General features: G+C 36.3%; 1 protein-coding gene across 2 annotated transcripts in view; it reads left to right on the top strand.

Moving 5' to 3' along the window:
* Positions 1-19,819, top strand: part of PIG-T (phosphatidylinositol glycan anchor biosynthesis class T) — a 47,105-nt gene extending 27,286 nt beyond the window's left edge. For both annotated transcript variants that reach the window (XM_069821389.1, XM_069821387.1), the window contains 2 exons: positions 6,159-6,320; positions 19,484-19,819. In XM_069821389.1, coding sequence (XP_069677490.1) covers positions 6,159-6,320; positions 19,484-19,580 — 259 coding nt within the window. In that variant the 3' untranslated portion in view covers positions 19,581-19,819. The remainder of the gene's footprint in view (positions 1-6,158; positions 6,321-19,483) is intronic.
* The last annotated feature ends 6,088 nt before the right edge of the window (positions 19,820-25,907 follow it).

Here is a 25,907-nt window from a genome sequence, read left to right as displayed (position 1 = left end):
TTGTCGTCCAACGCATAAGCACGGACCTATTCAATGTTTATGTTAATAACCTACAATTTAGCTGTAGCAATGTGGTGTCATAACTTTGGGTTTGTTTACTTAATGTAATTAGATTTAATTTGATTAGCTTCGCAACAATTGGACTTCCTGTTATATCCTGTTATTTAAATATTTAAGTTAGAGTTGATTTATTAACTCTTATTGTACAAGATGACCCTTATTTCAATAATTCTTTATCACGTTAAATAGTCATTGTCTACACTAAAGTATTATCATCATCCCTCATTTCTCATCTTAATAGTTAAGCGACGTGACATGAGAGTTATAGCTCTAGTTGAGGCTGGATATGGGGCTAGATCTGCTGGCCGTTTGGTCGGTATTCCTGGAAGTACAGCCGAGAGGTGGGTTCATCGTTACCAAAATTCAGGGGAGGTCGAAAATCGCCCTATTCCTGGGCGTCCCCGGATTTCTTCATTGGAAGAGGATGCTCTCTTATTCGAGGCAGTTTGACAGGACACCTTTCGGACTGCTAACGAAATAAGAGCAGCATCTAACTTTCCCGGTTGAGGAACCGCGGTATTAGGAGCCGCAGGGCTGCGCAAATGGAAATATTGGGGGAAGCACAAGCTGTCGACCGTCTTGCCTTCGCTACCAATCGAATGGATTTCGATTGGAGAAATGTAATTTTCTCCGACGAAACAACCATCTCGAGTGATTACAAAAGTCCTGTCCGTGTGTATCGTGAGGAAGGTCTCCGACATGATCAACGCTATGTGCACCGACGTGAAAGATCGGGGCGCTTTAGCATATCGTCACAGTCTAGTATATACACTCGCAAAGCTCAATACGTAGTAAATATGCAAACATTAGATAGTTGCTCACCATTAGGATCGCTAATATCGCCTCATTACAGGCAATGCAAAATAGTACCATCACAGTCTATTGTTTCTAGCACCCTGAAAACTCAAGCTTCGTGACTGTATATAGTAGACTGTGATATTGTGTTGGGGTGGATGTCTTACGATGGACCTGGCGTTATAGAACGCATCGATGACCGGTTTAATGTGGGAACTTACGAGCACATTCTGGAAAATATATTCCTTCCTTTCGCTCCTAGAACGTTTTCCCAAAGGAATATTGCTGTTCCAACAGGATAACCATCCCGTGCACTATGCCGCAAGCATTCAAAGATGGTTTCAAAGGAGACCCGAGATCGAAATCATTAATTGACCTCCAAAGTCACCTGATTTGAATGTCATCGAAAATTTATGGGCGGAATTGAAAAAGAGAAGGATAGCCACCTATGCCCACCGACGCCCTCGAAATCGAGACGAATTGTGGGATCAAGTTGTTAAAACCTGGGAAGATCTCGCCGGGGATTAGGATTTATTCCACAATCTCGTGACATCCATGCCGGACCGACTTAGAGCTGTAATAGAAGTTGATGGCATGTGGACAAGATTTTAAGTTGACAGATCTCTTTTTGTTTCTTATGATTTTTGTTTCAGGAAGAATACTCTTAACTTCCAAGTAAGATTTATTTTTTTGACGAGGTTCAGCCCACTTGTAAGACCCAGAAATTGGGCATAAATTATTCATATTTTTCGACAAATTAGACAGTCTAGGAACTCTGAAGAAATTAATTACACCTCAATAAAAAAAAAAGTTTTACCTGGGATCGAACACGAGACGTTTCGGTTAAGCAGTGGAACCGACACGCTACTATATGAGCTACCGAGACAAGACAGTGACAGCAGTCTAGAATGTAGATCCCATAGCAGGCATTTGCTATTCGGTACAGAGAAGCAATGATAGTTTGTGACCCGAGCTATGTTGTGAAATCGTGGCCTTAAATGGCTGTCTTCATTGTGATTCTTATTTTGGTCCTTGTCCTTGTTGTGGTCCTCGTAACAATTCTTGCTGTATTTGACATGTTACGTATCGTTATGTCGATATCGAGTGAACCGCGCTGTAGAACTTAAACTTCCGACGACCAAGAGTCGTCTCATTCCTTTTAAGGGTAACTGTACCTATACACTGTGTAAGTAGCAAAGCTGTGAATTAAAAATTGATTGTATTAAAAAATGCGTATTACTTTTGGAGTGATCCTCGTATCTGTAGATTGACTGCTTCAGGTAAGAAAATAAAATCGCATATCTTGAGTCATAAATAGTAGTTTGTTGCCAATGTGAAGTCATTAGACAATTGTCATTCGCATTTTGCTATTCAGTAGCATTATATCATATTATTTTCTGTTAGAAATGTGTCATTGTGGTAAATCTATCCAACTACAATAAAATTGTTGATGAAGAAATTAAACAGTAGACATGGTCGTAGATGAGCGACTGTTATTGCTCTGAATCTTCGAGAACTTCTATCTGAAGTGAAGTGAAGTAGTGAAGTGCTGCAATATGAACACACTAATGCAAACTACCATTCCATTGTGAGTGTGATTAGATGGAAAAGAGATAATATAGAACATAGTGCAATTCTGCAAGGGGGAAAAGTAAAAGGGTCTAGCAGTAGCATTGGAGAGAGACTTGAAAAAGTGGCTACAGCTACAGAGAAAAGTGTAAGGACAGTACAAAGTATAGTGAATGACTGTAAGAAAGCAGCAGAGTGTAGTCAGGAACTCGCAACACTCAAGAAAAAGAGTTTGGACGAATTTTATCACTGTGTACTGTGCCGAAAATTTCTTGAATATTATTAAGGTAAAAGGGAAATTTCTTATACTTCGAAACTGTACAACGCTGTGAAAGAAGACAGCACTGTTTGATTTGATTCGATTTTTATTAGCCATAGGTATTACAAACATTCATGGTGTCTTCAGTACACAAGAAAAATTACATAATTTAATATGCAATACAATGCAAGCTTAATTCTAAGTAGCATGTAAAGCTACAATTCATTTAATTATATATTGAAAGTGAAGCGCAGTATCAAGGATGAATTACACAAGGTAATATATATACAAGTATTACAATACAAACTTAATACTAGGTAACATGCCGACTTTGGCTATAAAGCCCATCCATGAGCATTCAACTTGACCCCTCAAAAGCCCTATACCCCTGTTGGACACATGGCAATGGTAATATAGTACATTTTACAGGAAAAATAAGTATATTTTGGAGGATTGCAATAGTCATGAGATTCAGAGATCTAAAAGCAGAAGATCTCAATGATATTGTTGCACGTCATGTAACATTTCTCAGAGCTCTAATAAAGAATAAAAAGGTGCACAGAAACTTGTGGTTTACACAGATGAAAAATGGGTGCACACATACACTACAGTACTGGCAGCATGATACAGTACCAAGTGTGCAGAAATACATAGTACCATGTATGCAGAAAAATGAAAGTTCTGGACAAAGAACAATTGTTGTATATGCTGGAAGAACTCCTCTATGATTCCACATTGCTGTCCCAGGACTACTACAGTGAAATGAACAGCTTGAACCATACAACATGGTTGAAAGAATGCCTAATACCGAACTTACCACCCAGTAGTATCGTTGTACAAGGCAGTGCACTCAATCATTCTGTTTCAGATATCTTCAAGGGGTCGGCCTGGTTGGCAGAGTTGGTATAGCGCTGGCCTTCTATGCTCGAGGTTGCTGGTTCGATCCCGGGCCGGGTATATGGCATTTAAGTGTGCTTAAATGCGACAGGCTCATATCAGTAGATTTACTGGCTTGTAAAAGAACTCGTGCAGGACAAAATTCTGGCACACCGGCGATGGTGATATAACCTCTGCAGTTGCGAGCATCGTTAAATAAAACATAACATTTAACAACATTTCTCCAAGGAAAGATTGCAAATCATTCGACGTGACTAAGATACCTACAGCATAGTCCAAATAATGTAAATGCATGTTAGGAAGTATTTTATAATTATCCTTCCTCATGCATGAAATTAATTCATTGCAGCGTTCCATTTTTCATACAACTGAAGCATACAATACTTGTCCCATTTTTCATATAGCCCATGGAGCACACACACATACCCAAACAAACATAACCCACGCAATCAGTAATTGTAGTTTGTGTTATATATGTATCTGTATTGGTTATTTTCCTCTTTATTATCTTGTCAAGTATAATGAATTACTCTTCCTATGTGTCCTTGCCCAGAAATTGAATTTTTTACTATTAGGTTGCCAGAACACGTGGTTAATGGAAAAATCAATTTCCAGATATTAGCAGGCAACCTTCCAATAAGTTAATTTAAAAGCCATAGTGGATGTCCGATAAGCTATAATCTTAATAAATAAAATATAAGGGTCCATCTATGCTTATCTGTATAGGAACAAAATAATTAAAAGTTATTTGTACACATTTTAATTAAATATGAATGTTTTTGACACGATTGAGTCATCTTCAGATATACATGCCAAATGAGTATATTAATGAAACTGTTGGAATGTAGGTGTACATGTGTATAAGCAAATGCAATGTGAACCACTATAAAACAAAGTGCATGCATATGCCATGAGTTAATATAAGTTTAAAACATATGAATAAAATAACAATAATATGGCGCCATGTTGGAAGACCTGGTCGCATCGGGAGTTGAGCGCACATCCGGCAGAAGGAGGGTGGGCGCTGGGCATGGCAAAGGAAGTTGCGCAAGCATCTAGTGCAAGGGAAGGTGCGGTGTGGCGCGAAGCGGGGGGGGGGGGGTAATCTGGAAGTTTCTCAGAGCCACGCGAGCTGATTGCTGTAGAAGCTACGCGAAGTAGTACATTCGAGAAAGTGTAATCTAACAAATAAAAGTGAGCAGCCTTCGAGTCGGTCAAGTCAGTTTCAGTTGAGCCAGTCTAGTTAGACAGTCATCTGCGACAAAGCTAGATGTATCCAGTGGAAGTCTTGGGTTCGAAATACAGTGAACGTAAGTGAGTACTGTGGCAGTGTTCAGGGGAGGGCAACGCGTCCGGAAGTCTTGGGTTCGAAATGCAGTGAACTGACTGGAAGTCTTGGGTTCGAGGTGGAGTGGACTGTTATCTGGAAGTCTTGGGTTCGACGTACCATGAACTTGAGTGAGTGAGCTAAAAGAACTAGCCAAGGCGAATGAACTGAGAACTGACAGTTTTGTTTTGTAAATAGTGCTTTGTGAACATTAGTTGAAATTAGGAGTACATTGTTGTTCTTCTCAATAGTAAACGTAAATAGTCATTGTCGTTCTGTGGAGTGCAATAATGACTACTGTGTTGCTGTGTTGAGTGGAATACCCATTGTTGACGGGTGTGTGGTTGTTGTTGTAAATAAAAGTAACATTATTGTTGAATCAAAAGTTACAATATTATACATGTGTAGACTATTATACAAGTTAAAATGTTAAAATATACAAACTGTAATGTACTATGAGCAGGTTGAAACAGAGTGTGTAAGTTCGTAGGACACCCAATGTGGCAACTCAGAGGAAGGTTAAGCACAGCTGCAAGGAAGTAAACACAAAATTGCGTGAGAATATGTATGGTTGCCACAGGAACAAGCAAATCTCATGTAGTTAATGTCTTCTCAACAAGTCAAAGTGCGTAGATCTAGATGTTAGGAAGCCACAGTAGTGCAAAGTGGTGGATGTACAGCAATCATGTAATATTTGTACTATTGTGGCTACGTAACATCTACATCTACAACGAGATTAGCTTGTTCCTTCCTACAGACTTACACACTCTGTTTCAACCTGCTCATAGTACATTACAGTTCGTATATTTTAACATTTTAACTTGTATAATAGTCTATACATATATAATATTATTACTTTATCGATATGTTTTAAACTTACATTAACTGATGACATATGCATGCACCTTGTTTTATAGTGGTTCACATTGCATTTGCTTATACACATATACACTTACACTACAACAGTTTCATTAATGTATTCATTTGGCATGTATATCTGAAGATGACTCAATCGTGTCTCGAAAACTTCATATTTAATTAAAATGTGTACAATAACTTTTAGTTATTTTGTTTTGTTCCTGTATAAATAAGCATAGACCCTTATATTTTATTTATTATTCAAATAAGTTGTTTACAAATTTCCGTACAATTCTTGTAATTCAGAGTAGCTAACTTTTCATTGCCATTTATTAATCAAACATCTCTATAGATTGCTGTTATGATTTTTGTATTTTGACATTTGACTCACAGTTTTAATGCCTCGAGAGATGGTTACTTGGTGCAGTTGCGTACAGAGACGTTGATAATTACTCTGCCTACACCAGACTTCAGCATGCCTTACAACGTGATCTGCCTTGCTTGTACTGTGGTTGCTCTTGCATTTGGCCCACTTCACAATATCACGACGAAAAGGTAAGTAGTGTAAACTCCCTGCTGTACATGTAAAAGTGGAGTTGATGGTGATGATGATGACGATGATAATAGTAATATTTGTTTATTACAAAATGATGATGATGATGATGATGATGATGATGATGATAGTCAACATACAATTTTGTACAGACAATCTGAATGTTGACTTTCACCAAATCTGATATGCTAAACACGAAAATGCAATCAGATTTTGTCCATCACGTCGTGTTTCTGAGTGCTTGAGTGATCTCATACATAAATATGTACAGTGTCTCTCAGGTTTTCATGCATTATACCTACTTTCCCTTCATTTATCTTACCTTATTTATAGTCTGTTGATGTTTAGAAAGAGAGTTACAATATCTACTAGTGAAAGGGAGACAGTCTATATTTTGTTGTATTGGGGTATAAACAGCCATGTATTTAGGTAGTGCTATGCCCATATGCCCAAAAAAATGTTACGCCTCCCACCAACTAACTTACGCAATTCAGCAATAAAACTAACATGTAACAACAATTTAACCATCTAAAGTAGGCATCAGCAAGTAGGGAAGTATCGAAAATTGATTATCAGCTTGATTTTTTTCTTTTCTCAAAATTTTGCCACCCCTACCCTGGTCCCGATCTCATGCAGCCCATGCATAAATACTGACCTGGGTTTAGAGATCTAGTAATAATCTGTGCTGTCCCATTTGAAATAAGAAACAAAATCATAGATATGAAAACTCTCCAGGTATATTATATTTTATATGTGGTGAATTTACCCCAAAATCTCAAAGAAGACAAATATCCAAACATTTCAAAATTACTTATGGATTTTATTTTGGTTGTCCGCCAGAAAGATTGGAGAATGCTGGGTTTCCAGTGCTTTTGGGGAGAAAACTATGGATGAATGAATGAACTAGGCCAGAAGTATCAGACAGGCTGTTTCAGAGTCAGTTGTGGGTCTTGTTGAAATCATGCAGCTCCTGCAGGAGTCACACATTGTTCTTATGGAAGTGGACTGACTTCCGTTTTTTTTTCCCTTATGATCACGTCCACATAAATACATTTCATTTATTTATAATGTTTTTCCCAAGGGCAGGTCGTTCATTGCAAACCCAGCATTCTCCAGTCTTTCCTATTTTCTACCTTTTTGTGTCCGCATATGATCCATATATCTTAATGTTGTCTATCATCTGATATCTTCTTCTGCCCCGAACTCTTCTCCCATACACCATTCCTTCCAGTGCATCCTTCAAAAGGCAGTTTCTTCTCAACCAGTGACCCAGCCAATTCCTTTTCCTCTTTCTGATCAGTTTCAGCATCATTCTTTCTTCATCCACTCTTTCCAACACAGCTTTGTTTCTTACTTTGTCCATTTCATATGCTCCATCCTTCTCCATATCCACATTTCAATGCTTCTATTTGCTTCTCTTCATTATCATCATCATCGACGCTACAGCCCAATTTGAGCCTCGGCCTCCCTTAGAACTCTCTTCCATGCATCTCTGTCCCTGGCAACCAACCACCATCCTTTAATTCCCACTTTCTTTAGATCGTCTGACACTCCATCCATCCATCGCAGTCTTGGTCGTCCTAAACTCCTTTTTCCTTCAAATTTATTCCCCATAACTTTCTTGGGTATCTCATGATCTGCCATCCTTTGCACATGTCCTGCCCATCTTAATCTTGATATTTTAATGACTGTAACCACATCAGGGGACTTATATAGTTGGTAAAGTTCAAAGTTGTATCTTATTCTCCATTATCACATATTGGGCCATATATCTTCCTTAGAATTTTGGTTTCAAAGGATCTCAATCTTGACATATGAGTCTTTGAGAGGGTCCACGTTTCACTGCCATATGTTAATACAGGTTTTACCAAAACATTATAAATATTGCATTTTGTTTCCCTTGTAAGAAGTCTTGACTTAAAGTGCCTCAATAATCCAAAATATGCTTTATTGGCATTTTGAATTCTTCTATCAATTTCTTCACTAATATCATTAGTGTCATTGATTAAGGAGCCCAGATATATAAAACTAGAGACCCTCTGAAATTTATATTGATTAATTTTTAAATGGGTTGTTGTTGTCAAGTCCCTTTTTTGTTTTTTACATCCAACAATCGTGTACTTAGTCTTCTGTTCGTTAATTTTCAGCCCCATTTTTTGGGCTGCTGTTTCTAAAGCAGTAAATGTTCTCTTAACATTCTCCACAGATCCCAATGATATCTATATCATCAGCATAGGCCAGTATTTGGGATGATTTGTAGAGTATTGTACTTCTAGTTTGTATATCTGCATCCCTTATCACTTTTTCAAGGGCAATATTAAATAAAAGACACGCTAGTGAGTCACCCTGTCTTAGACCCTTAGTTGTTTGAAATAAATCTGATAGTTCAGATTGGATCTTTATTTGACACTGACTGTCATCCATGCATGTTTTAACTAGTCTCACCAGCTTCTTCGGAATGTTCAGCTCTACCATCGCCTTATAAAGTTCAGCTCTATTGATGCTGTCATATGCCGTTGAAAAATCAACAAACAAGTGATGAGTTTCAATATTTTGTTCATATGTTTTCTCAATAATTTGTCTTAAAGTAAAAAATTTGATCAATTGTCGACTTTCTGCTTTTGAAGCCAGCTTGATATTTTCCTATGGCCCTTTCTGTGTATGGTAATAGCCTGTTGTGTAAGATTCTGGAGAATATCTTATAAGTGGTATTTAATAACGTTATTCCTCTATAATTAGAGCAAATCATCTGCCCACCCTTCTTGTGTAATGGGCATATAACTCCAATTCTCCAATCATCAGGAATCATTTCTTGTGTCCATATGTCCTTAATCAATTTCTGTATGTCTTGTATTAATTCATTACTGCTACTCTGAAGGAGTTCTGATTGGATACTATCCATTCCTGGTGCTTTGTTTTTCTTTAATCCAATTATTACATCTCTTATCTCTTCTTCGGTGGGTTCATCAATATCATCATGATCATCATTCCTATAATCGTTATTATTTATAATACATTGTAGATCATTATGTTCCTTGTTTAAAAGTTCCTTAAAATGTTCGGTCCATCGTTTTAGAATTTCATTCCTTTTTGTTAAAATCATCCCTTCATTATCCTTACACATAGTGATTCTAGGTTTAAAGTTTTTCCTATCGGAGTTGACAATTTTATAAAAGTGCTTACTATTGTTTGTCCTTCTGAAGTCTTCTAAGTTTTCCATATGCTGGTTCTCATATATCCTCTTCTTTGTCCTATGAACTCTTTTCTCCTCTCTCCTTTTAATTCTATATTCTTCTTTAGATTGTCTTGTGCATCCTCTTTGTAGCATTACAGTATAAGCTAAATTCTTCTCTTGTGTAACCAATTCACATTCCTCATCAAACCAGTGATTTCTTTCTGGTTTATCAATTTCTCCTAATACACTTACAGCTGTTCTAGTAATTATATTCTTTATTCCATTCCATTGTTCATTTATTGTCACATTATTTGCTGTCGTGTTATTCTTCCTATTTCTTAGTTGCTCCTCCATTTGCTGCTTGTATAACGTTTCAGTTTTCTCATTTTTTAGCTCTTCAATGTTGAATTTTACGATTTTCCTGCTATTAACTTGGTGTGTATTTACATTTTTATGATTTGATATTCTTTGTCGAAATTTGGATATAACCATAAAATGATCTGAGTCCATATTAACTCCTCTGTAAGATCTAACATCCATCAAGCTGGATATATGTCTCTTATCTATTAGAATGTGGTCAATCTGGTTCACAGTTACTCCGTCAGGGTGTTTCCAGGTACCTTTGTGGATCTTCTTATGACAAAATATTGTACTTTCTATGACCATTCCTCTAGAGGCTGCAAAATTTATTAGCCTACATCCATTGTCATTACTGACATTGTGGAGACTATGTTTCCCAATGGTGGTTTGGTATACACTTTCTTTACCAACTTGTGCGTTCAGATCACCTAGTATAATTTTAATGTCGTTCTTGGGACAGGAGTCGTAAGCTTTATCTAATTGATAATAAAAACTTTCTTTTTCGTTATCTCGCTTGTCTTCTGTCGGAGCGTGGACATTAATTAGGCTACAATTGAAGAATTTACCTCTAGTTCTAAGGATGCATATTCTATCACTTAAGGGTTTAAAGTCCATGATAATATGCTTGACTACAAATCCTGTACCAAATTGATGTATATGCTTGTTACAACTATAGAAGACCGTACATTCTTTCTTCTCAATGACTCCTTCACCTAACCATCTCACTTTCTGTATTGCTGTTATGTCCGCAGTACATATTTTCAATTGTTCAATCAGCGTTTTCAATGCTCCTGGTTTGTATAATGTTAGGACGTTCCAAGTACCAATCAGTAACTCATTTACCTTTTTCAAGCCAAGTTCCCAACGATTAATCCGTCTGTTTACTAATTCTTTGGGTTTCATAGCAATAGTTTTTTTTACAGGGTAGAGTCGCTAACCCTACGCCTAACCTCCCAGCAATCCTGAGGGGACGATGATTTTCTGTCAGGGTTTACTCCCTTAGCTGATAAGTCTCAATTATAGCGTCAAGGACTCGCTTTGCGCCCTCACATGGCTTAGCGTTACCCAGGGACCATGACGTGGACATGGATATGTAGGACTTGGTAGGATTAAATGGCGTTTCTCGAGTTTTAATAGTTCACAACCATCAGCAAATTGTGAACCCTCGAGGCCACATACTACCCCTTTTTTGCTTCTCTTCACTTAGTCGTAATGTCCATGTTTCTGCCTCATACAGTGCTACACTCCACACAAAGCACTTCACTAGTCTCTTCTTTAGTTCTTTCTCCAGAGGTCCGCAGAAGATGCTCCTTTTTATATTTAAAGCTTCCTTTGATAAATACAATAATATCTGATTATGTGTTGCCTGTCTATCAACGGGCTTGACATAATGCTCCTTTTTTGCATGACTTTTCTAGGTGATAAAAATCAGAATTGGACACTGCATGTGCGAGATGTATAAGACTTAATGGTTAAGATTATGTCTATAAAGATATATAGTTCTTTAATTGTACATGCTCCAATTCATGTCAGTAAAATTATAATACCAAGTTGGGATAAGCACACTACTTACCTGTGTGCCAGATTGCATAAAACAATTCACAAATTTGCAATCCCTTGTTCTTATTTGCCAACTAGTGTATTGCAATATGTATATTTAACTCTAATTGAATCAGTGATTCACTGTGGTATAAATTGCCTGGGAAGCATTTTTAAAACTACATTTACTCCTTTACTTTTACTTCAAAAGTATATAATTAAAAATTCGCTTTAAAAACCTATTGAATACCCATCAGAACTTCTCTTTGTAGAATTCAAAATTGAACAAATTTATTATAATACCTTACTGACTTACGTACATAAACATTGGAATAAATTTAATTTTATGATTATAATACCAGGAGTAGATGAGCCATCATAGTGGTGTAATGGTTTGAGCCCTAGACTTACAATCCTGTGAACCCAATTTTGATCCCCAGCAAACCCCCGATATGTATGTATGTATTTATTTATTTACAGTATGAGCCAAAATATACAGTACTGGAACAATATATTACTGTTATTTGTTGTTGTTAGTTATCGGGATGATAATGTAAATGTTCAAAATGTGCTCCATTGCACTGTAGACAGTGTTCATAATGATCACGCAGATTTTGAAACATATTCTGGAACATAGGTTGCTGCAGAGTCTGAAAAACGAGACGATCTTATGACGTAATGCAGGCACAGTTGTGGGTGGATCATTACAGTTGAAAATGTTCTCCTTTAACATTCCCCACACGTAAGTATCAGGTGGTGTAAGATCGGGAGAATGTGATGGGTAGGGGAACTCAGTCCCACGGGAAATGATTCGTCCTGGAAAGGTTTCTTGCAGCATAGCCAGAGACTGTCGAGCGCTGTGGCAGGTCACCCCGTCTTGTTTGAACCACTGTCTATTCATTTGAATGTTCCTGGCACGACAAAACCTTCTTAGATCCTGAATAAATGGCCTGACCACCATGTTTCTGTAACGTTCCTGGGTAACAGTAAGAGGTATACCATCATCATCCTCAATGAAATACGGGCTTAGCACACCGTTTCCTGACACTGCACATCAAATCATCATACGCACACTATGTAGCGGTTTCTGAACGATAACATCTGGCCTCTCTAAACCAAGAAAGCGAGTTGTTGGCAATTGATGAAACCGTCCAAGTGAACGTGACTTTCGTCGGAGAACAACACGTTGAGCAAGAAATCTGGATTCTCGTACACCATGGCCAAAAATCTTGCACAGTATTCAATCCTGACATGCCTATCTTGCTCCGTCAATCATTGTCCAACCTGTATTCAGTACGGAAATCTACCTAAGTCTTTAAACAATCGTCGAAGTGACGTATTGTTGATGTTTAATTTCAGGGATGTTCGTCGAAGACTTCGCTTTGGTGACTGCAACACCTGATTGAGGACACGTCCATGATTGTCATTTGTGGACACAGTTACTGGCCTAACAGACCTTCCCTTCTGTTGACACAATACACTACCCACACGACGAAATTTTGTAACGATAGACAGCATAACTGTGTTGCTTGGTGACGGCTGATTAAAGTGTTCACGATATTGTTGCGCCACTAACTTTAAACTCGGTCCGCCTTGATAACCATTTCCGTACGAGTGAAAATAATACTCCACTATGAATGCTTTTTCCTCCGTCGCGAGACCCATTATCAATTCCAACCACACAGCACAATGTTCGTTACACAACTAGCAATACATAATGGTGATGCAACAACACGCAGACGCACAGGCATGCGCATGCGGGCTGCATGAAATCCAGTACTGTATATTTTGGCGCATACTGTATGTAGGGAAACAGTGGTAATGATAACTTAATTACACACAATAATATAATTAATAATAGTTAAAATAACCTAACTAATGAGTGAACCTAATTTTCCATTACAACCTACATTTATAATTTGTGTTTGGGCAAGCCTCAGGTTTTCTCTGGGAGCTCTGGTTCCCATGTAGCATTCCAACAAATCTCCATCATCTTACCTCATTATAGATATAGAGTAAACCAGCCTCCTATGGTGCACTCTGGTCTACACAACTGCTTCATATGGCTGAATGACTATCAGTCAAGTACCTGCCAAAAAAAAAAAACACACACCAGGAGAAACAATTGAATTAACTTAGCTGAACCCAAATATAATACAACTGCTGGCCTGAGACACAGTGCTAATATTGATCCAAGGTTGTATAATAGATTTATTAAATCATTTGCATAGCTGAACCTAAATGCAATACAACTGCTGGCCTGAGACATGCTAATTTTGGTCCAAGGTTGTATAATAGAGTTATTAAATCACTGAACCCAAATGTAATACAACTGCTGGCTTGAGACATAATGCTAATTTTCATCCAAGGTTGCATAGGGTGTGGCAGTGGAATATGACGGTTTTTATAGCCCTCTTATGGGACACTCGGGACGAATTAAAAGAAAACACGTATATAGGAAGTATTCTCGTACAATGCAATTTATTAATGTCTGATTACTTTTTAGAAACTACATTTCGTAAGTAGCTTCCACTGCAACGAATACATTCCTGCAGTCTCTATGAAAGTTCTGCATAACTTGCCCCAACAAAACAGGTTCAGTGGCATTAATTTTGTTCCTTATGTTTCATTTCAGCTGAATGATGGTGCGAGGCTTGTTGCGATACATCCTACTTTTGAGATAACCCCGTAGGAAGTAATCAGCACACACTGCTCATGGTTCAATGAACTGTCTGCGAAACATGTTTCCAGGATGAATAATTTCACGATTTGGAGACATTGCCTGGCCACCAAGATCTCCTGACCTGACTGCAGCTGATTACTTTCTATGGGGTTATCTCGAAAGTAGGGTGTATCACAACAATCCTCGCACCATCATCCAGCTGAAAAAAACTGTTTTATTGGGGCGAGTTATGCATAACTTTCATAGCAGATTGCAGGAATGTATTCGTTGCCGTGGAGGCTACTTGTGAAATGTAATTTCTAAAAAGTAATCAGACATTAATAAATTGCATTGTACTGGATTACTTCCAGTATATGTGTTTTCTTTCACTTCGTCCTGAGCATTCCACAACAGGGCTACAAAAACCGTCATATCCCACTGTCACGCCCTATATAATAGATTACAAAAATATATTTATTTAAATTTTCAATCATATGACTTATCATTCTTATTACAAATTAGCATTTGTTAATACATGTTAATTATGAAGTAATGTATGAACGTTTTCGCCTATACAGCATATGTCTCTGATGATGCCATATAGGCAAAAACGTTCATACATTTCTTCATAATTAACATATATTAACAAATGTTACATGTTATTTTCACTCGGTAAAAAAGAAAGAGAATTCAATATCCAATACAATGGCCAACACCTTCCTAGGACTTATGGATCCAAATATCTTGGAGTTATTTTCGATAGTAAGTTAACACGGAGCAACCATTTGAAATACATTTCTGAAAAAGCTCGTAAAAGATTCTCCCTTCTAAAAAGACTAGCAGGAAAGAAATGGGAATGCTCTAGGAATACTTTGAACACTACATACAAAATGTTTATACAGCCAGTGCTGACATACTGCGGAGAAATTTTAATTACTTCACCTTTCATAAACGACATAGAATATGTTCAAAACCAAGCTCTCAGACTCATTACTGGTGGAATCAAAACAACTCCAATAGATTCTATGAGGTTCCTCACTAATATTAACAGTATCAAAATGACAATAGAAGAAAAAGCACTGATTCAATTTGAAAAACTTATCAGATTACCAGGAAACAATTGGCATTCATACAGTCCTCTCTGTAGATTGAAAACTCAAAAAAGTTTCATATCCATTATTCAAGAATTAAAACAAAAAATCAGTATCCTGAATTTAAAAGAAAACTTACAAATTAAACCAAACCCTTTAACTCTATTAAATATAGAATATAATCTAAATTTGACAGAAGAAATACTGAAATCAGAAGTAAACACTGAAATACTGAAACAATTGTCTTTACAGACAATTAATATTAGGTACCCTTCACAAAACTGGCTTCATTTACACACCGACGGATCCTTGATCTCCAGAGAACAAGGTGCGGTGCAGGTGTTACTTGCTGTCTCTTCTCACTTTATAGATCACTTGGATATGGAACAACAAGTTTTGATGGTGAAATCTTTGCAATAAGTGAATGTCTCAGGAATCTTCTATGCCACATCAATAAATTTAGGAATGCAGTTATATTGTCAGACTCCAAAGCAGCTATTCTATCAATCGTCTCTAAACACACACACCTTCATCTCAAACTGCAGAAATAACTAAAATCCTCTCTCAATTAATATCACTCAATAAAAGAATTGTATTCCAATGGATACCATCCCATTGTGGAATCCTGGGAAACGAGAATGCGGATGCTTTAGCAAAGAAGGGCAGCACTGCTACTTACAGACCTGTTACTAAATCTACATATTACTCTGTGAAGAGATTTATTAAATCTACATACTTAGACTTCAACAAACAAAATTTGATAACACAATCCCAAGGGAAAAAATGGAACTCTCTGCATCAAAATCCACAGTTAATTCCCGATTTACCACGAAAATCGTCTGTAGCTGCATTTAGATTGGCAACAGGCCATGCTTGTTTGGCTATACACCTGCATAGAATTGTAATATATCAGTCCCCTAACTGCCCATTGTGCAACTCAAACCAAAAAATGAATTCGGAACACCTCAAAATCTGTGCTTCATTGGCTGGTCATAATATCTTTGAAAAATATTGGAGTGCAAGAGGTCAAATGACTTTATTGTCAAATGCCTGGCATTAGAAAACAACAACAAATGTTAATTTGTAATAAGAATGATAAGTCATATGATTGAAACAAACATGTATTTAGATACATGATGCAGTACAGGCAAAAACGTTCATACAATTCTTCATAATTATAACATGTATTAACAAATGTTAATTTGTAATAAGAATAACTCATTCGATTGAAATAAACATGTATCTGATGATGCCATATAGGTGAAAACGTTCATACATTTCTTCATAATTAACATGTATTAACAAATGTTAATTTGTAATAAGAATGATAAATCATATGATTGAAAATTGAAATGAATATATTTTTGTAATCTTGTAACCGACTTAACGGAAAACCAGAATTTAATTGTAAAATTGTGTAATAGAATTATTAAATCATTTACATAGGTGAACCTAGATGTAATACAACTGCTGGCCTGAGACATAATGTTGACTGAGAATATTGGGAATTAAATCAGTGACTTTCCTAAAACACACTATGAAATTTTTCTTATAAACATTTTTTATCTCGAAAAGGAAGCAAAAACGAGCAAAATTGTATGTAACTTTTTTGTTTGAAATATCTCAAAGGATAACCCCCTAAAATTAATGGCGCGCGGGGGGTGTGTGTGTGTGTGTGTGTGTGTGTGTGTGTGTGTGCGTGTGTGCGTGCGTGCGTGCGTGCGTGTGTTTTTTTTTTTTTTTTTTTTTTTTTTAAGTTCACACAACCTTTGCACATACAAAAAAATACAAGAATATAATTTAACAATATCTATACAAAAAACTAAGTATGGCATTTAAAGGTCAGTCACCAATAAGAAGCAAAATTGTCATAAATAACCAAATTATCGAAGAGGGAAATCAGTTTAATAAATATTTAGGTAAAATTGTTTCATATGAAACTGAATTTGATATTAATCATAAATTAATTTCATAAAGGTTACTGGTGTCGATAATAATGTATTTAAATCGAAACAAACTTCAGTTAAAATCTAGATAAGTTTATATAACATATTGGCTCTTCCAACTCTACAATATGGTTGTGAGAACTGGACAACCAAGGCAAAAGATAAATGAAGGATAACTGCAGCAGAAACTAAATATTTGAGGAGAACAGCAGGTTATAAATGAAATGACTACAAATAGGGTTGCCAACCCTCCCTATTTTTCAGGATCTCCTGTATTGAGCCCTAACTTGTAACAGTCTCCTAATTCCCGCATTTTTCTTCTCTTCGAGCATTTTTCTTCCTGATTTGTACATAATGCAAAAATCTATTTGCAACTTTTAATTTTTTCATGATCGAATGTGATTTATATTATGGATTCAGTTATTCCAGAGATGCACTGAAATGTGCAATCTCTGTAGGAGGTAATACTTACCAGAAATAGTTTTAGGGCTCACAGTTTAAAATCAAACAGTGTTAGTATTAGAAATTCAGAAAAAAAAACTAGTGAGTTCTGTTGTAAGCATACCAGGCAGCAAAGCTCATACGGAGAGTGTTTTCTTTTATGAACAGTAAGTGAATAGATGTTCGAAACCTCTAATCAAATCAAAACTGCACTACTTATGCAGGGAAAGTTACAATTTATTTGAAAATATTATGCGAGGCAAAATGTCTCAAAATACTCGTAATTTAAGCCTAAATGAATTGAATAATTTGTCAATTTTCTAAGTGAAATATTGCAGATCGCTGAGTCTCCCATATTTTCTTCAAAAACAGTTGGCAAACCTAGCTACAAAACAAATATAGAAATTTTGGAAGAATTGAGAGTGACATTAGTCTATGAACATATTTTAAATTATAAGCCAAAGTGAACAGAACATGTCAACAGGGTACCCCGCAACAAATATTCTAGATTACTAAAAAATTACACCTCTGCAGATACAAGAAACTCTGGAAGACCACTGAAGAGACTCGATCTCTAAGATCAGTCTGTGGCCTAACTCCTTGGAAGCTACATGATGATGGTGGTGGTGGTGATGAAATGTTGTATTTGTAAAATATTTAAAGAAAAAATTGTAGAATTTCATAATTAGCAATAAATGTATAATAATAATAATAATAATAATAATGATGATACATTAAATATTACATTTTCTTAGCACTTCTTCTAGTGCATTATGATATATACGCTAAAATTAGTTCCTTAAGAGGCCAAGTCAGTCCCTTTCAACTATTCTATTTCTCAAGTACCACCGACTTTCATCCCTCTCTGTAAGAAAAACACTTCCCTCCTGGTTCTTCTACTACTGGTAATTCAAAGTCAAAAATACTACATTATATAGCACTTCTCATATGTCATAATGACTTGGGCCTTGAAATTACAGTCTTGGAAAAAAAAGGAAAGCCTATAAAATAGACCAAACATGTCAGCATTTACATTATGGTTTTGTTCTACCAATTTTAAAATAGATTTTAAATATGAAAATAATTCTCATCCATGTTTAGGTATGAAGGATAATTTACCGTATTAGCAGCCAGCTGACTTGTGAAACTAGATACTACCTACTGTAGCTTTTCAAATTCATCACGATGCTATGTGGGCACTGGTCTGATATACTGACCTAAATTTAATGATAAAATTTCTTCCCCCATGAAAATCTGAACCAGCATTCATTCACTAAACTAAAGTCGGCCTGGTTGGCACAGTTGGTATAGCGCTGGCTTTCTATGCCTGAGGTTGCAGGTTCGATCCCGGGCCAGGTCGATGGCATTTAAATGTGGTTAAATGCGACAGGCTCATGTCGGTAGATTTACTGGCATGTAAAAGAACTCCTGCGGGACAAAATTCCGGCACACCAGTGGCGCTGATATAACCTCGGCAGTTGCGAGTGTCTTTAATAAAACATAACCTAACCTTTTTTCATTCATTAATGCTAGTCCAATGGCATGACACCCTGAAACACGACACACAGCACAGAACATAATATAGAGTCACAGAAAAATTCTAATTGTTCAGTATATACTATGATGTTTGAATTGAATACTCTTTGGTGGTTATAACACAGAGCATTGATACTTACTTATAGTTAGAGTAAAATATGAATAGCTGCCTCTGCAGATTTGTTGTTTTATTGTGTTGCATATATGTGGGTCATACAGAATCTGCTTCTACAGGTTTACTGGAAAACAAAACTTTCAGTTCGTATGTGTACATAGTGATTTGTGCCAGCTTAACATTAGATTTCGTTGTTTATTAATTACACGAGAAAACTTGTAGCAATATATTTGATTATGATATGTCGATTACTTCCCATTAGTAAAAGAAAATGTGATATAGATTATTTATTTTTTACAGGTTACGACTGAAAGATAATGAAGGACAGAACCATCTTCTTAGTTGGTTGAAAGCCAAATTAAAGAGGTCAGCAGAAGCCAAAGAGAAACAAAGCTAGTGTAAAATGTCCAGTGTTCAATTTGTAATACATTCCATCTAGTCCTGAAGCATTTGTTGTGATACAAAATAATAATCAGTGTGTAATGTTCAGAGTTAAGGACCAGTGTCATTGATTTATGCTATCAGTATTCTGTGTCTGTAGTTGTATATTTTACAATATATTAACCATTCAGCCAGCACAGAAATGTTAATTAATTGAAAGATATAATTACCCAGTAAAGATCTTCTTTTCATGAAGACTTATTTCATAATTTTTAATTAATTAATTTTTTATTTACACTTTTTCGTACAAAAGTATCATGAGCCTTGACTATTTTAAACATTTATTTATCTTAGAATTATCAATATTTTGCTTTTTCTGAAATGTCTTCTAGCGTCTGTAAAACTTATTAACAGTAGAAATTTCTTGTACATATAGGACAAAGAAAAGTTGGGGAGCCCAAAATTTATTTTTATGCCGAAAATATTCTAGTCTGTTACTCCATACCAATTTTATTAATTCCTGTAAATTGATGTTTGAATACCAGTAGTGGAGTTTGGTATATTTTTTGTTTTCGAATGCAGCTCTATTTGCCAGTGATAAGAGAAAATAGAGTAGTAGTGGTAGTAAAAAGGGGGATTTTAGAGAATTTTTGCATTCTTGCACATCAGCCTTCATCATATGAGTTATAGCTCTGTGTTCATATCCAATAATTAACCACACTGTTCTCTTAAGTGTTCTTCTGTCCAGTGGCGTATACTGGTTTAAGGGTCTGGGCTACCACTGACCCTATTATTACGCAAAATATATTTTAAAATCCCTATAATAAAATTCCTTACCTATTTATATATGAATTCCAGACGTCTTGATTGGGACGAAAATACTTTGATGACTTCGTCACTGAAATTACAGTTGGGCCGCTTGCGAAGTTTCTGTAGAAATGACTTTTCAATGGACATCAGTGCCAAGCCGGATAAACGTTCTTGTGTATGAGTTGATCTACAGTAAGATTTTATTCTCTTCAACGCAGAAAATGTTCTTTCTACCGTTGCTGACGTAGCTGGTATTGTCACAATTAATGTTGCCAATTTAAGGACTTCAGGAATAACTTGGTTCAGCTGGTTTTCATATATGGCAGATAATATTTCATGGATAGGTTTGTTCGAAAAATCAAAGATTTCTGCTGAATATATTACACTTAATTCATTTTTCAAACACACTTGATCAAAGTGACTGTTATAGGACTGAAATAATTTGTTTAGTGCCTCATTCAGGAAGTTTTCTCTATAAGCAGAAAATTTTTGAGAATTTAGAAGATGTGTGAACTGAAGCTTTCCATAATCAGAAAATCTGTCAGTAATTTCCATGTGCATATGATCTAGTATGCTGTAGTACAGCTGCCTGTATTTCAATTCATCATCTCCTTTTCTTCGCTTTAATGGTGGTTCCATTGTATTGGCTGAAGAATTTTCATTTTCCATATTACTACATATGGACGGAAACCCACTACGTCTGAACTCGGATATAGTATTTTTTAACTTCGATACCTCTTGCAAGCAGTATGCTATGTCTAGACTTTTTGTCTGAAGAATATTGTAGAGCACATCTGTATGTGCGAACACTCTAGCATAGATTTCAAGAAGAAATATATTCTGAAACTGTGTGAAAAAATACAAATATCCTTGAGCCTGCACAATTACATCATCATCCCAGTTTTCTTCAGAGTCATTACAAATGATATTTTCAAAAAAGCAGTCAGTTGTTCTCTGTATTCCTTCACTGTATTTACAAGCCGAGATGTAAAATCCCATCTAGTTGGTGCTACTTTTGGGAGTTTCTGTTTCATAAATTCCTGAGTTTTTCTGATCTTTTAGGAGATGATGAGAAAAATGCAGCTAAACCCGACAGTGTTTTGAAAAAATGCGGCATTCTGGAATGGATGAAGTAGTTTGTTGCAAAACTAAATTGAGAACATGGCTGGAACAATGGACAAATAGTGCTTGAGGATACTTTTCTTGAACTTTTGTTTTTAAGCCATTAATATTTCCCGCCATAACTGAAGCACCATCATATGTCTGTGCAATTAAGTTATTGGCGACATTGTATTCTGCTATAACACCTTCCACATGCTGAAACAAAGCAGCAGCAATTTTGTCCGAACTGACATTTGTGAATCCTATAAACCGTTCTTGAACATTGGCAGTACTATCGACTTATCTTAAAACAGTGGACAATTGACTCTGATTAGAGCAGTCACTTGTTTCATCAACAACAATGGCCACAAAAGGTGTTTCTTCTATTTCAGATTTTATGTTCTTTATCATAACCGCACTTATAGCAAATATTAAGTCATTCTGAATTGCAGGAGAAGTACCACGAAATACTGTTGAACTCTCAAGATGATTGGCCAGTAAATGGTCAAATTCACTTAAGGAACTTAAATATTCAATATAATTTCCTCTATTGTCTGATTCCACACTCTCATTATGACCCCGAAAAGCCAATTCTTGTTTTCCTAGAAAGCAGACTGCGTTAATATGACGCAGTAAAATCTCCCGATTTTTTTTTCACAAGATCATTGTGTTGATTGATGTGTAGAGCTTTTTGCTTATCTAGCTGTAAATCAATTCTTGTCTTCCCAAAGTTTGCAAAGTTCATGCTACTACAAATATGAGCTTTTGATTTGTCGTGTTTTAGGACTGCCGTTCGAAGGGAGTTCATATTAGAAAACCCCTCTTTTGACCACACATTAGTTTCGCGGGCTAAATAACAAACATGGCCAGCAAAATAGTTTAGACAGTTTAGAAGTACCACACAACCAATTCCACTTACCATATGATGTTGAAGTGAAATGGCGTGTGTATTCACGCTGTTTTTCTTTTACGTCCATGAACAAATTTAACTCAGGAGTTGGTCTTTCCATTTTCACAATTTCAACTTTCTCATTGTATGTACGACGGTTAAAAGGCACTTTTAATAAACCTTCTATTACACAGTCATTTTCAACACAAACCTCTCCAGAAACTTGTTCTGCCATATTTTTCACAATATCACTTAATTGGGAAATTAAAAACTTAATAATTAACAATTAATATAACTCTTAGACATTCGAACAAATCAAAAATTTAAAATACTGCACTGCAAGAACGCAATCACATTGATGAGCTAGCGTACTAAGCATATTGTTGCTTTGTGCCTGTGAAGAAACCGATCACGAGAGCGGCAACTCACCCGGCCTACAGTGCACGATAGAAACAGAAGGGAGAGGGGGATGGGCAGTTGTGCGACAGAACAGCGTTAGCGGAACGGTCACAGGCTACCCCTCGTAACAGCGGTTTCTCCAGCGATGCCGCCTTGACAACTTGTTTCTTTTCGAGAGCAGAGAGCGCAAATTAATCTAACGATTACCTTAATTTTAATTACTGTGGTAAAACTAATAATACAAAATTATTACATTATGTTATATTATAAACTTTTTCTTTTGTAATTTCCTTGGGCTACCACCGGTAGCCCCGGTAATCCGCAAAATACGCCCCTGCTTCTCTCAGATGCAGGAAAGACTTTGTGAGAGTTTGGTTAGGGCTCTTAAGAGTTTTGCCAAGATAGGTCAGGATTTTTGCCCATCTTTTCTGGCGATTTCTTCTATAGTCTATACAAAACTAGAGAGGTATTGGCAGTTCAGCTGCTTTAAGGCATCACCATGGTAACTGCTCAAATCAGCCAACCAGGGTCCATGGTTGTTTCACAGCGAGCATGTGATAGCCAGCTGTTTTGTTCGAGTGAGTTTAATCTTCCTTACTGTGTCACAGAAAGTATTGGTGTTCTGTCATGGCCATTGTTTTCATAGTTATTCTGTCAGCATGTATTTTTATATTACTGACTACGTTAAAGAAGATGCGAATTTCACTACGAGATGTGGAATCTTCCATGGCAGTGTTTCTTCTCTGCACACTGTGGTAAAGATTTAGGTTTTAAATATACAAAAATCAGTGGCCGCAATATATTAATGGAGATAACTGACACTGTCTTTGTTGTTTCTCATCATTCCTCATAGTTCTGTAAAACAAACTTTTACTTAAGTATACCTCGGAAAATCAGTATATAATTCCTGCGTGAATTTTTAAAATCACTGTCCATATTTTGAGTAACGTAATCCACTTATCTACCTTCTAGGATTGTTAGAAATAGGATCACAATCACCTTTCGCCCTATTTAAGTCATCGGGATGAAATGAAATAGTCCTAATTGATTCGTGTCATTATTACTGATACTGATATCTGAAATGCCTGGCTCAGATAAACCACACACCCTACTGTTTTCTGTACTCTTTACCATATTGTGACACTCAGATTTATTTAGGCCTGACACTTCTCCACGAGATATTATTAGCTGATATAAGGTAGTCCATGGAGTTAAAAACTGTATCTTTCCTTTATAACTTCAAATTTATAGCATGAAATCTTGGTTACCCTTTATACCACATATCATTTGCACACTGTATCATATTCACATACACTCCTTTATTACTTTTATAAGAATAATAATAATTATTATTGTTATTATTATATTTGTGTAGTCAAAAAGTCCGTATGATTCCAATTTACGAGTTCATGTCAGCTACACAGTTCTGACATGACAGGCAGGAAGTGCAATCAGCCGCACTGCATAACTTTACATCATTCCTTTCCCACATATGAGAGAGAGAACTGTATTGTTAAAACAGTTGTCGATACTCTTAAATTGAAGGATGCGAAGTCTATTCAAAATGCTCAAGGATTGAATTCATACAGTGAACTGAAGGGTAAATAAGCATACATCAAGTCACATTTTGGGTCTGTATCACCAGCTATAGCGCAACTTCAGAAAAAAGGGATGGCTCTTGTGAAGAAAATAGAACTAGATATGAACAGTGAATTAGATGAAATTGGAAAAATGGTGACAAGTAAGCTGAAGCATGTCCTTGAGAAAAACGCACTGCTGAATAAGGTATGGTTCATATGCTTATTTTTTTTTCATAAAACATTTAAATAAAATTACTTGCGAAGGAGATAGTGTACTAAAACTTGTCCACAACAATAGCTCAAATCTACATGAATTATTGTTTATTTAATGTTTTTACTAGTGCATTGATATGCCTGGGTTAAATCCCAAATCTCTCTGTAGTGCATATGAAGAGAAGGCATATGTCACTGTTGATAGTGACTCATTCATTGGATGGGGACCTTAAGCCTGGCCCCCTTAGTGCTATTTGACAGGAGTAGGCTACGTGCCAGCATTGGGTTTCACCTTCTCCCTTCCTCATCATCCTCACCCATTCCCTGCACTACACTTACACATACACTCACCCTAATACACGACATAACTCTCCACAGATACACATCATACATAGTGTGGCATACTAAAGTGGTGTGCAGCTTAAAAATAAGTCACACTCCTGCCATCTATCTGCAATATGTGAAACCCGTATCACGTACCGGTAAGTGAAGTGGATAGTCACTGGACACACACGTTTTTATTGCAGCATCACTTTCTTCATAATTAACTTTTTCAGTAAAACCCACATACCACAAAGATTCAGACACACAACCAGCATAAGAAATTGCCTTGAAATCTGGATTCACAACAGGTTTAAATATGTCAAATATCACATTGTAATCCATATCAGAACTTAATTATTTTGCTCCAATTCCATATGTAGACAGAGATACAAATTGGTGCATGCAGTACGTCCCAGGGATGGTTTTTTGCATTTTCAATCTGTTCATTGTGATCATTTCGGACTCGAACCATTTCCTCTGTTGTTACAGAAAACACAGTAATCTCCTTGAGATTCCCCTTACAAAAATTGGACACTTATGATGCAGTGTTATTTGTTAATTAAATGGCCTTTGCAATCTGGCCTTGGTAACCATCCTTTTCAAAGTAAAATTTCATCACATTGAGTTAGCAAATTGCAATGCAAAAAAAAAAAAAAAAAAAAGACAAAAAAAAAGTGACAGATTTATAGGATCCCTGTAATTGCATGAAACATTTATGTTCTTGGCTGCGTGTTATTGTGCTACTAAGGCAGTTCACAAAGAGGAGGATGTTAAATCATAAAAATATTTATTATAATCTTAAAGAAACTAAATATACCGATACAATGTTTTCCTCACACCTTAACCTACTTCTACAGAGTCACACTGGACATTTAGGCACTTCTTATACCTCGAGACCAGTTTAAGTATTTCTTCGTTGCAAAAAGTGGCTGCCTGTTGATTCATCCAGTCCTTGACAGCTTCTTTTAAATAATTTTCGGTCAGTGTGTTATTTGAGCATCCAAATGGTTGGTATATCAGCTGGGCT

This window comes from Periplaneta americana, chromosome 3, assembly GCF_040183065.1.
Source record: "Periplaneta americana isolate PAMFEO1 chromosome 3, P.americana_PAMFEO1_priV1, whole genome shotgun sequence".
Classification (NCBI taxonomy): domain Eukaryota; kingdom Metazoa; phylum Arthropoda; class Insecta; order Blattodea; family Blattidae; genus Periplaneta; species Periplaneta americana.
This window is presented reverse-complemented; position numbering and strand designations above follow the sequence as displayed.